Source organism: Mauremys mutica, chromosome 1 (genome assembly GCF_020497125.1).
Source record: "Mauremys mutica isolate MM-2020 ecotype Southern chromosome 1, ASM2049712v1, whole genome shotgun sequence".
In the NCBI taxonomy this organism is placed as follows: Eukaryota; Metazoa; Chordata; order Testudines; family Geoemydidae; genus Mauremys; species Mauremys mutica.
In genome coordinates this window covers 249,761,094-249,774,818 of record NC_059072.1, presented here as the reverse complement: position 1 = coordinate 249,774,818, position 13,725 = coordinate 249,761,094, and the positions used below count along the sequence as shown (strand labels likewise).

The 13,725-nt window shown below is 45.1% G+C and overlaps 1 protein-coding gene across 5 annotated transcripts in view; it reads right to left on the bottom strand.

The window, feature by feature from the left end:
- Positions 1-13,725, bottom strand: part of MRPS9 (mitochondrial ribosomal protein S9) — a 50,423-nt gene that overhangs the window by 18,941 nt on the left and 17,757 nt on the right. For all 5 annotated transcript variants that reach the window (XM_045006511.1, XM_045006519.1, XM_045006494.1 and 2 more), the window contains 3 exons: positions 13,473-13,535; positions 13,365-13,395; positions 8,893-8,972 (listed from right to left, as the gene is read on the bottom strand). In XM_045006511.1, the coding sequence (XP_044862446.1) occupies positions 8,893-8,972; positions 13,365-13,395; positions 13,473-13,535 (174 nt within the window). The remainder of the gene's footprint in view (positions 1-8,892; positions 8,973-13,364; positions 13,396-13,472; positions 13,536-13,725) is intronic.

Here is a 13,725-nt window from a genome sequence, read left to right as displayed (position 1 = left end):
GTAGGACGCCGCACCGGCGGGCACAAGTGGTCCAGGCCTTTGAGGAAGCGGGAAACCATCTGGTTCGAGAAGATGGACCGACCTTCCACGGATGGACGAAAGGCGGACACTGCCGCCAGGTGAACTCTCAAGGAGGAGACCGCAAGACCTTGCTCCTTAAGGTACCAGAGGTAGTCCAGGATGGTAGGGACCAGGACTACGAACGGATTGAGACCTCGTTGATCACACCAGAGTGCGAATCTCTTCCATTTCGCTAGGTAAGTGGAGCGAGCGGAAGGCTTCCTGCTCTCAAGCAGGACCTGCTGAACGGCTGCAGAACAGCCCCTCTCCGCGTGGGTCAACCACTCAGGTACCAAGCTGTGAGATGGAGGGACTGCAGGTTCGGATGGCGGAGTCTGCCGAAGTCCTGGGTGATGAGGTCCGGCCACAACGGAAGGGGGATGGGTTCCCGAACGGAGAGCTCGAGCAGCAGGGTGTACCAGTGCTGCCTCGGCCAGGCTGGCGCTACGAGTATGACGTGGGCTCTGTCCCTCCGAAGCTTCAGGAGCACTCGGTGCACGAGCGGGAATGGAGGGAAGGCGTAGAGGAGGCGATCCGTCCAGGGGTAAAGGAAGGCGTCCGACAGGGAGCCTGGCGAGCGACCCTGGTATGAGCAAAACAGGTGGCACTTCCTGTTCTCCCTGGAGGCGAATAGGTCTACTTGGGGAAATCCCCACCTCCGGAAGATTGTGTGGACGACATCTGGACGGAGGGACCACTCGTGGGAGAGGAACGACCTGCTGAGATGGTCGGCCAGCGTGTTCTGCACTCCCGGAAGAAAGGACGCTTCCAGGTGAATGGAGTAGGTCACGCAGAAGTCCCACAGGGGCATCGCCTCCTTGCAGAGGAGGGAGGATCGGGCTCCGCCCTGCTTGTTCACGTAGAACATTGCTGTTGTATTGTCCGTGAACACTGTTACACAGCGGCCTTGCAGGCGGGTGCAGAAGGTGCGACAGGCCAGATGGATCGCTCGCAGCTCGCGGACATTGATGTGCAGGGCAAGCTCCTGGGGCGACCACAGACCTTGGGTATGAAGATCGCCCAGGTGAGCTCCCCAACCGAGTGCTGAGGCATCCGTGGTCAGAGTGGCGGATGGGCGAGGAGGATGGAACGGGACTCCCGCACACACGACCTCCGGGTCGAGCCACCAGCGGAGGGACTCGAGGGTCGTCCTGGTGACCATGACCACCATGTCGATGGGGTCTCGATGAGGCCGGTACACCGACGCGAGCCAAAACTGGAACGGGCGGAGGTGGAGCCGCGCGTACGCGGTGACATACGTGCACGAAGCCATGTGGCCCAGGAGGCGGAGGCAGGAGTGCACCGTCGTGGTCGGGAAGGTGACGAGGTCCCGGATGATGGAGACCATCGTCTGGTGTCAAGCGCGAGGGAGACAGGCCCTGGCCACCGTGGAGTCGAGGACCGCTCCGATGAACTCCACTTGCTGTGCCGGAATCAATGTGGACTTCTCGGCGTTGATGAGAAGACCGAGTTGCTGAAAGAGAAACAGGATTTCTGTCATCTGGTCCATCACGAGTTGTCGGGACTGAGCTCGAACCAGCCAGTCGTCGAGATACGGGTAGACGTGTATCTGACGACGTCGGAGGGCTGCGGCCACTACCGCCATGCATTTGGCAAATACCCTCGGGGCGGTGGAGAGTCCGAACGGTAACACGGCGAACTGGTAGTGGGTGTTGTTGACCACAAACCGGAGGTAACGACGATGGGGAGGATAGATTGCGACATGGAAGTAGGCGTCCTTCATGTCGAGGGCGGCAAACCAATCTCCCGGATCCAGAGAGGGAATGATGGTCCCCAAGGTGACCATGCAAAACTTGGGCTTGAGCAGGTACTTGTTCAGCTCGCGAAGGTCCAGGATAGGACGTAGCCCCCCTTTCGCTTTGGGGATGAGAAAATAACGGGAATAGAATCCCCTGCCCCGCCTGTCTTGAGGCACTGCTTCTATGGCACCCACGCTCAACAGAGTCTGAACCTCTTGTAAGAGGACTTGCTCGTGAGAGGGGTCCCTGAAGAGGGACAGGGAGGGTGGGTGGGAAGGTGGGGGCGAAACAAATTGCAGGCGATATCTCGACTGGACCGTTTGAAGCACCCAGTTGTCTGATGTTACTTGGGACCACGCCGAAAAGAAATGGGAAAGGCGGTTGTAAAATAACGGGGAAGGATCCGGTAGGGAGAGTGATGGGCCGTCCTCGAGCGTCCCATCAAAAGGCCTGCTTGGCCCCGTGAGGGGCCTTGGACGAGGCCTGGCCCTGGTTACGGCGGTTGCCTGAAGGACGACGGCGATTTTGGGCCGGTCGCCGGCTATTGTATGGCCGATATCGCTGCTGATAGAAGGGCCGGGAGGGCTGCTGCCGGAAGGACCTGCGCTGCGTCGCCGGCGTGTGCATCCCGAGAGTGCGGATTGCAATACGGCCGTCCTTCAGGGTCTGGATCCGAGAATCCGTCTTCTCGGAAAAAAGACCCTGTGTGTCAAAAGGCAGGTCCTGCAGTGTGTATTGGACCTCCGGCGGCAGGGTGGAGGACTGCAGCCAGGCGATGCGCCGCATCGTCACGCCGGAGGCCAAGGTCTGAGCTCCGGAGTCCGCAGCGTCGAGGGCGGCCGTGATGGAGGACCTAGATGATCTCCTTCCCTCGTCCAACATCGCCGCGAACTCTTGGCGGGAGGCTGTTGGCAGGAGCTCCGTAAATTTCGCCAGGGACGCCATAATGTCGAAGACGTACCTGGCGAGGAGGACCATCTGATTGGCGATCCGCATCTGCAGACCGCCAGCGGAATAGACCTTACGGCCTAGTAGGTCCATATGCCGCGCGTCCTTCGATTTGGGCGCAGGGGCAGGCTGGCCGTGCCTCTCCCTATCATTGACCGATTGGACGACCAACGAGTCCGGGGTCGGGTGAGCATATAGATACTCATAGCCCGTGGGAGGGACAGAGTATTTGCGTTCAACCCCACGGGCCGTAGGAGGGACGGACGCAGGCGTCTGCCATAGTGTGGTGGCATTCTTTTGAATTGTGCGCACGAATGGCAGTGCGACGCGCACTGGAACCTCTGCCCCCATGACATTCGTGATGGGGTCCTCGTCCTCCTGGACCTCCGCTATCGGTAGAGCCATAGCCGCCACCACGCGGCGAAGTAGGTCCTGGTGCGCCTTCAAGTCTATGGGCGGAGGCTCCTTGGTTGACGCTCCGGCCACCGCTTCATCAGGTGAGGACGAGGAGGATAAGCCCTAGATGACCGCCTCCGAAGATGGATCCGCTGCCTGCTCGTCAGGAGGGTCGGGCTGTGCGTGCCCCTGGGGTTCAGGCGGTATGGAACCCGCGCCTGGTGGTGAAGGGGCCGGTCAGCTGAGTGTCGCCTCCGGTACCCTGCGTTCGGACGCGAGGGCTCTCGGGGGGAAGGGCACCCCGAGCCTCATACTGGGCCCAGGGAACCCAGAATCCCCACGGCTGTGCCCCTTGAGGATGGCTCTGTGGGGTGGGCGGCAGGTGTCCGTAGCCCTCCGTCCCGGAAGCGACCGACGCAGGGCGGGATGGCCATGGAGGTGCCGAGGCGCTGGCGGAGTGCGCCGCCGAATAAGGCAGTCCGTGCCCGGATGTCAGCGAAGAGCGATGCTGTTCCGCTCGGTACCGGGATGGCGACCGGGAGCGACGTCCGTCACGGTGCCGGGAGCTTGACCGGTGCCGGGAGCTCGACCTGGACTGAGACCTGCGGTGCCGGGAACGGTGTCGGGACTGAGACCTCCGCCGGTGCCGACGTGATGGCGACCTGGACCTCGTGCGACGCCGGGAGTACGACCGGTACCGCGATGACGAGCGGTACCGCAATGGCGAGCGGTGCCGAGATCGCGAGCGACGGGACGGAGATCTGCCATGGGACCGGGAACGTGACCGGGACCGGGTGTGCCGTCCATGTCGCCTGTCCAGAGAGGGCGGCCGGGTCATTCTGGCCGGCTTTCCCGCCGACACGACAGCCCGCACCGGCGGTGCTGGGGGCCAGAGGCTCGGTGCCTCTATGAGCTGAATCAGCTCACGCGCCTCAGAGAATGTCTCCGGCGTCGAAGGCAGCCGGGGCTCGACCACGGTCGGTGCCGGGGAGCGTGGCGGTGCCGGACTCGACGGCCCTTGCGGCGCCGGAGTCAAAGGCCCGGTGCACGACTTGTGCACGGTCACCGCGGGGGCCGCAGGTGGCGCAATCATCTTCGCTGAGTCCTCAGCGCGGGCCTTAGCAAGTGCCTTTGCCAGCTTATGTCTCTTCGAAGGCGAAAGCGAGCGGTGCCGGGACTTCGTAGCCGCTTTCTGAGGCTGTGGTGCCGCGGAGCCTGTGCGGCTCGGTGCCGCCGGTGCGCTCTGGACCGAGGAAGCTCGCGGTGCCGGCGCGGACGGTGCCGGGGGCTGGAGCGACGCTTCCATCAGGAGCTGCTTTAAGCGGATATCCCGCTCTTTTCGAGTTCGCAGTTTGAAGGTGGAACAGAGCGAACACTTATCTGTTCTATGTCCTTCGCCCAGGCAACGGAGGCAGGCGTCGTGCGGGTCTCCGACAGGCATCGGCTTCTGGCACGCTGCGCAGGGCTTAAAGCCCGGTGCCTTGGGCATGAGCCCGCACCGGGGGAGGCAAAGGGGGAAACCCCCCCCTTTTACCTTATCTAACACTAACTATCTAACTAACAAACTGTAAAAACTAATCACTAAACTAACTATGTACAAACAAGAAGAGAGAGCTAGAGTTGTGGAGGACAGAGAGCACTCCACAGTTCCAACTGGCCGTCACAGGCGGTAAGAAGGAACTGAGGAGCGGACGGGCCGGCTGGGGTATATATTCAGTGCCATAGCGGCGCCACTCCAGGGGGCGCCCAGCCGGCCCGCCGGAGTTGCTAGGGTAAAAAAGTTCCGAGATGCCGTGCATGCGCGGCGCGCACACCTGACTGGAATGCATAGGAGCAATCACTCGAAGAACAACTTTTTTTTTTAAAAAAAAAAAAGGAAACTTCAAATCTGCATTAAAAAGTAGGGTTTTCCTGAGAATTTCTGGAAATGCCAGATCCCCTCCATGTTTTGAAATTCCATGTATGTGCATTTCTAGTTATTAGAAAGAGTTCCTATTTTCTGGAATGGTTTTATCAGAGCGACTTACTGTCTACATGAAAAAAAATCTAGACCAGGGAAAAAATGGAATGCCATATAAAAAGTACTTCTCCTACAATCAGTGTACATCTTACAGTAGGAGAGGTCTTCTCATCAAAAACAATTGCCAATTCCTTTCGGTTTTGCTTCCAACTTTCATTTCTCTCATGGGGTGAAATTTAGGTTACAAAACTTTATGGACAGGAGTAGTACTACTACTTCATGGGACTACTCATGCATACATGTGCTTACCTTTACAAGACTTGGCAAGATTCAGGACTTAAGAGGGTAAGATGCAATCATGATGTTAAAACGCTATTTTGCAAAATAATCATATATAATGCCAAACAATTACGTCTAACAATCCTCATTTCCCCAAAATTATAGGAAACTACTGTAGAGACTCTCACTTTTCAGAAGGTTTTATTAATCACTTCAAGATGCACTAGTCAAACTCATGAATGTACATGTCTGTTGTCTTGTAAACGCAGCTATTACGCAAACAAAATAGCTGATTTTACAAGACACTAGGCAGCCATAAATGCTCCCACATCTAATGGAAGGATCAAATCCTTCATCTTCATTAGGATGCACTCTTTTGAAGAAGGATTTATTATTATTACTAAATAAACTGAGGACAGGAATGAGTGAGAACTGGATCTTTGAGAAGTATCCTCAAAGTACAGAGCAGCTTATGAAAAACAACTTTGTATATTTTTTGATCTAGTTTTTTATTTTATTTTGGGGGGTGGGGCGGGGAAGAGGGGAAAGAGGGCATGTTTTAAAGGCCTGGAGCACCCAGAACACCATGCATTAAATTCTTTAGGTCACTTGCCTACCTTGAAAGTGAATATTTTTTGGTATATTATTTTTTGATATATTATTTTTAGTTTTTTTTAATCGAAACACTCAATATAAATGATTTTCATTGAATACAATTTTGATAAACGTAGCATGAGGCCACAATGATGTTTCCATTCACTGAGATTTCTGGAAGGGAATAATGATCAGGACTACATAAGCTACAAAATTTGTCCAACAAAAAATGTATACAATAGGACATTTAGTCTTGTTCATCACATTACAAAACCTGACTATACCACTTGCGAACAAAGCAATTTTCCATGTCGTAGTCAAAGTGCAACATTTTGAATTAGATGAATAGCCACAACACATGTGAAGGGGTTAAATTCTCTCAATGTACGTTAGAGTTACATGCAACAAATCCCTTGCACATCAAGAGGTGAATAAACTGCCCCGTCCCCAAGACTAAACTATATTCAACAAGCAGAACAAAGAGAGAAATGTGAATACAAAGGATATTCAAGTTTTATAGAAGTCTTACTTAATATTCAAGTCATACATTCACATATAAACTGGATCTTATAAGATGTATGGTGAATATATGTATTCAGTACTTTTAATAGATGTCTAACATTTTTTATTAGCATTACCTAAACAAATGGCACTGCTGTGACTGGCTGTCTCAACTGCAATTAATAAAATCTGAGATCCCTGTCAGTAAATGCAGTTGTGACTGACAAACATTTAGGCCAAATAATCATTTCTTTATCCTATTTATCACTCTTTATGTAGCAATTTATTTTTTTTAAAAATCCATACAAAGTATTGTCATTCATGCAAATACTGCATTAACATGCAATCTTTTCTTTCTCCCAGCTGTATGAATTACAGTTTTGGTAGTTCAAAAGAAATCAATCTATAATTCTTATATAATACATTTAGCCTGATCAGAGATTAAAACAATGTTAAGCATTGTATACAGATTTCATCTTTTTTTGCAGCTGCTTAACTAAAAGGATGTTAAATCCTGTTTAATTAATTCTGCTTTATATAATTCTATTTAATGGACACATTTAGAAATGTCCCAAGAACACTCAGGTACTTTAAAATATCCTACAGTAATGAAATTTGTTTGTCAAGCAGATTTCATTTGAAGAAGATTTAATCAAGTGATATTGTAACAGGATACACACTATCTTACATACCTTTTTTTAAAAGGCTAGGAAGAGCTAAAAATAAAATTGTGGTCCTTGTAAAATTTGTAATTTCTTCATTATGATGGAATGCAACAAAACATCTTGCCCTTGGGTTGCTCTGTTTCAGCCAAAACAAATGCAAATGGCTTGTCAGATGACAGCTGTTTGATAAGGCTCCTCTACAAGACCTGCATGCTTTACTTTTTTCCGTGAAACTTGGGATGAAAGGCAGAAGGCAGGAAGAGAATTAATGTAGCATACAGTCTAAAGGCAATGCTACAACCGTGATTAAGTAGAAAAGTTAAAAGGCACAGATTTTCCACAGCCTCGCTGCGTGCAACCCATCCGTGTAACAAGTTGACAGGCCTAGCGCGTCAGCTCCATCATCCTCTCCGACAGCTAAAACGCAGCATTGCATCCCTTTTCAGAGAAAATTTGCGTCTGCACCATGAAGCGTTGTACATTATTTCTTAGCACTGCAGGGGGCTCAAGTCCATATGGAACCTTCACAAATATTACCACAGATCAAACCAGCGGCGTTTCGAGGCAGATTTGACATACCTATTTAAATGAACAGCAGGGGTTCTCAGGCTGCCTCAGGCTGTGCAGGAGAAAACCTCTGTGGAAAGCCTATGCTGCAGCTCCATTACTCAGCAAAGACACACTCTACATTTATCATTCATTTCATTTCTGCCAGGGCAAGAAGCTCATTTGCCCAAGGTCAACAAAAAACGAAAAAAGGGTTTTTTCCAAGAAATAAATGTACCTGACAAGTGGGGATTTTGTCCTTTGGGTTCGTAGAGCACAAACACCAGATAATTCTCAAAAATAAAGAAAAGCTATGCACAGAATTTGATTTTTGGGAAAAGTCCAATAAATGTTGTTATAACTTTTTCAAGAGTACATAATGAGGAAAACAGAATCTGACAGGAGCATCAAACTGAAAGCACCTGACTACAAAAGTGGGTCTTTTTTTGTCTTACATTAACCATATATTAAAATACTACACATCTCTCTCTAAGGCTCTTCTAGGGAGTCAAAGAATTTATGTGCTACCAATGAGCATATTTACAAAAGAGCTCTTTATAACACACAATAAAGAAGTCAGGACCAGCAGTGTTCTATCAGATGTAGCTTTTATTGTAAAAATAAATGGACAGAGATCCCATGGTCTTGCACCATACTAACCTAAGTGCACATTAAGTTTACACGAAAAAAACCTTTAAAAATTTTTAAAAATATAAATATATTGAGCTACTTAATACAAATTTCCTTCACATTAAATGTCAGCACATTTCTGCAATTCTTCTCTTTAAAACGAAAACCATGTATTTTAAATATGACACTGAATAATCCTAAATCTGGTCATCTCTGTTGGATGGACATTCACCACTGCTAAACCTTACTGATACTAAATTAAACTACAGTATAAAATGAAAAATGTTCAGAATATTCATACCTAATTCATAATCAAAACCAAACAAAAAAGGGCAAACAGCATTCGCTTTTAAATTAGGCAACAACTTCTCTCTAAATGAAAGAATAAATATTATGACTTAACAAAACACATTATGTTTCACCTCTGGTGGTGGTATTATGGTCCATTATGAAATCACTAGGTAAATTCAGAAGCTTCTGCAATGTAGTTCTGATGTAATGTTTTACTTGGCTTAGAGTTAATATTATTTATCGTAGACGATAATGTACTTACATGCATTAATGAATACAATGACTGCTTGCCAGTATAAAAGAGAAAGTGAAATGGACGGTGATCTTCTCCCCATTGGATTGCTAATGAAAAGCAAAATTAGACAAAAAAGCAATAATATACAACAACTAAATAACTGTATTTAAATTGCAGTTATAAACCTCTTTTATAATACTAATTACCTTTTAAAATACCAGAGAGTAAAGACATTTCGTGGGTATTCAACCAGTCTGGAGAGCTAGTATTTTAACATACTTTGTTATAACCCACCTCAATCTGCTAATACAACCAGATATTTTTAATAACATTCTAAATCTCTCATTACATAATGGAAGCCCTGCTGTATATCTTAAATAAAATCTCAAGGAATCTATGTAATAGCATTACAGCAAAAGGTGCTAAACTTAGACTAGACAGAAATGCACACTAAAAGATAATTATACGCTATATCATGATTATGAAAGGTGCCAGATTGACAGCTACAGAAAATAAAGTCTTCTAGAAATAGTAGTACTATATGGGTAGCCTCTGAATAAACTTTCTGACATTGCCCTGATAATGTATCTTAACTATATTCTAGAGGGAACAGTGTGCAGAACGCAGATATTTTTAGGCAAAACAGTTAAAACAATTTCATCTGTCTAATCACAGGAGCCAAAACATTTATGTGATGCTTTAGCAATATAAAAAATGAACAGATTTATAATTTAAGGATACTTTAATCTAATAAAAATTTCCTTTATTTTAAAATTAAACTTTTCTGTCATTTTACCTCCTACAGTGACACGTCATCTTAATCTACAAATTGAATCTGAAGCAATTACCAGTGCCACTGCTGGGCAGAGAAGATGTACAGAAGATATTATAGTTAGGCTTGGATGGATTAGATTTTTATGGGTGAATGTCGATTTCACAAACGAACAAAAATATTTTCTTCAAATCGGCAAAGTAAGGAAAATGCAACCTCGGAACTTAGAGTTTGATTTAAAGATATTTACTTTGTATATTTTGATATGTGATGTTGACAATTTGCATTTTAACTATATAAAGCTTTAACTTTTTGAATTTCAATGTCTACTTTCATTAAATAATTATTGTCCAACCCCCCATAATTACCTAAAACTGCAAAAATTTAAATAGATAAAAATTAAAAAACTGCTTAAAATCCATAATTTTGCGCAGCTGTGAAAATCAGTTCTCTTGATTCAAGGGTCTTCTTAAGTAGCACAACACTATGCTAACTTTACAGAAGATAACTAAAATGCGCAAGTAACGGGTTCAGAACTATAAGCAGCTTTAGAAAAAGTATTTAGTAAAATGAATTTATCATATTATTTGTATTAAATTCTGCTGGTTTTAATAGTAGAAATTCAAATCTAACAGGTATATATAGGGTGAAATCTTTCTAGAGTGGGAACACTCTCACTGACTTCAACAAAGCCCAGATTTCACTGATATCCATTTCAAGCACTGACAATATTTATCAGTCATTTTTTGTCAAATATTGTTCAATAGGAGGAGTACTTGACTTAGTGAGTTGATTTATTTGAGGTATTAAACCCGGTCACCAAAGCTAGACCCGGTTTAGGTAACGTGTTAGATTAATTTAGTAAAGTCAAAGCCAGATTCTTGTAGCCATTTGCACACATTACAAAACTTCCAAGTAATTTGGTATGCCCAGTCTATACTCAAAAGAGGCTAAGCTGGGATGCTACAGATAAAACTGAGGTGAGTAGAAGATTACTTAATGCTGGCCTACACTAATAAATCCTATCTAAGGCTACGTCTTCACTACCCGCCGTATCGGCGGTTAGCGATCGATTTTTCAGGGATCGATATATCGCGTCTCATCTAGACGCGATATATCGATCCCCGAACGCGCTCCTATCGATTCCGGAACTCCACCACCGCGAACGGCGGTGGCGGAGTCGACATGGAGAGCCCCGGACATCGATCCCGCGCCGTGAGGACGGGTAAGTGATCGATATAAGATACTTACACAACTTCAGCTACGTTATTCACGTAGCTGAAGTTGTGTATCTTATATCGATTTTCCCCCTTAGTGTAGACCAGCCCTTATAAATGGAAACAACGTTTTTGTTTCCCCTCTGCCCTCACCATGTACATAGAAAAAGCAGCAGGAATAGGAAACTGACGTTGCTTTTTTTATGAACTGAAAAAATTAATAAATCCCAACCATCTCATCACAAATGAAGAAGAAACAGTCTGTTAAAGATCAGAGGCAGATGAAAACAAGTTCTGACAGACCTGATAACTTTTCTTTGTAATGCATATTATGCTTAAGGGAGGGAAATGGCAGAGGCACTAGTGGTAGGAAAAGAACTTAGCTGGCAAAGACAGAAGGAACACTGGTAAAAACTGTGCCAAATTCAGACATCACATAAGCAACTGCAACTAAAATCAATCAAGTGGCTTCTGTTTTCACCATGGTCAATTTCTTTTAAAACATGGGTTTCAGAGTGGTAGCCATGTTAGTCTGTATCAGCAAAAACAAAAACAATGAGGAGTACTTGTGGCACCTTAGAGACTAACACATTTATTTGAGCATAAGTTTTCATGGGCTAAAACCCACTTCATCACATTGTCTTGACCCTCCACTTGGTAAGGAAGCTCCCATCTTTTCATGTACTGTTATATAAATCTTCCTATTGTATTTTCCACTTGGTGCATCTGATGAAGTGGGTTTTAGCCCACAAAAGCTTATGCCCAAATAAATTTGTTAGTCTCTAAGGTGCCACAAGTACTCCTCTTTTTTTTTTTTAAAAAACACAGTCAGTCAATGTGAAAGTTAGACTCAACTTTTATTAAAAGATGCAGTTATTGACCAAATTTATGATAGTGTTTGTGTATTTAAGTCTGTAAAACTATGAAACTGAAAAAAATAGGGTGAGAAGTATATGTTCATGTTGCTGCCTGATACTATATTGGCTGGTAATGGTATAGCTGCTCAGTGATTGTGGCTCAAGGACCATTTTGAAGTACAAATTCGAATTTTTGCACTTCAGAGTTCTTAAAGACATAACTTTTAGAGAGTTGAACGACTTCCTTGAAAAATGGTGATCATTCCTGACAAGGCTGTTTTTGAATATAAATACAAAGACACCCGACAATCAAGGATAAGACCAGTATCTGAAAGAGTCCATAAGTCCTGAAAGCATATGTACTAGTAGTCTAGTGCTGTTAATAAGAAATGGCCATCAGACTTTTGAATCACATATTTATTATTTTCATCTTGCCGCCTCTTCAATTCCAACATTTCAGCTTATATTTTACAATGCAGTGAAGTTAGAAATTAATGTTTTATACCATTTGAAAGCTGATGTTCTAAAATGTCAGATATAAAAAGTTGGTTTTTTAGCTTTTAAGGTTTGCAGCTGCTAATATATGAGCATTCATATGAGGGAGAAAATAAGATATTACTGAGGATCAGAATTGTGTTTTTGGGGGGGACTCAGGCTTTGCATCCCCAGAGCCACTTTCACATACTCGTTCAATTCAAGCTCAGGACAGTAGCAACCAAAAGTTGTTGCAATGTTTGCATAGTGTTCCATATAAAATGATTTTGGTAGTCTAAATAGTTTCCACTGAACAGATGTCCAACAAACAAAAAACACTACTAGGAATGAGACCAAAGATTGCACAGGCATGGAAACTGCAGAGTTGATCCTGCCAGATCAAGGCTAAGGGCAGATAATAGTCTGCACGTTATGTGCCCATTCTTTGGATAAAGAGATCACTTCAGTTTCCAAGGCTGTCAATCTGCTATTCTTCGCAAGCACTGAGTTTACCTGGGGTTTTTTTGGTTTTGTTTTAATTGTATTTTATACCAAATACTAAAAAAGCAATGCTTTATGGGTCAATCCAAAGCCACTGAAGGACTCCCCTGGACTTCAGTGGCTCTCAATCAGATTCTATGTTATTAGAAATGTTTCCCAATGGCAGAAAACATTTCTAGCCATGGTGGTTCACAAGACATCTTTTCTTAAAAAAGGTCACTGGTCCCTTGGGGTATGTCTACACAGCAATTAAAAATCCTTGGCCACAGACTCGTGCTATGGGGCTAACTGTAGTGTAAACATCCAGGCCTGATCTGGAGCCCTAGCTCTAAAGGGTACCAGAGCTCAGGCTGTAGCCCAAGTTGGAATGTCTACATTGCAATTAAACAGTGCCGCAGCCCATGCCCAATTCAGCTGGCACAGGCCAACCGTCGGTTTCCAATTGTAATGTAGACATACCCTCACTCTAGCAGTACTTTTTTCACTTGTGCAGGACCTCAGATCAGTAAAATTTCATATTACATTTGAAAGGTTTGTGTTTTTATTACTCAGGTGCCTCATTAGCAGCTTTAAAAAACATTAATAAAGGAAATGTAAATGGGTTGCAGGAAAGAAAACAACAGAGGCTGATAATAAAAACTTTGTTATAGCCTGGAAAGAATAGCTATGTACACTTACCTCTTTGTTTTGGAAAAATTTCAGTGGGATGCTGTAGAAAACCAAGAAAAAAAAAGTTAGTATGCCATGCTAAAAGTACTCAGCGAATTCACTGAATGTTGTTCTTACCTTCATTATAGGCCTGGCCCTTTTCTCAAATAAGCCAGAGGGAAAGAGGTAGGCAATAGCTTTCTGCAAACAAACACACAAAGATCAGATACATATTCGTTCTGTAACAATAAAATCAAATTCCTTACAGATATTTTTACTATGAGCATGCTATAAAAACCTAGACAGCACAGAGAGACAGACAAATCAACAACAAAAAATGGCATGTGCCTATATGCTGTTCTGAGAATAAAAGCAACTGTAAATTTCTCAG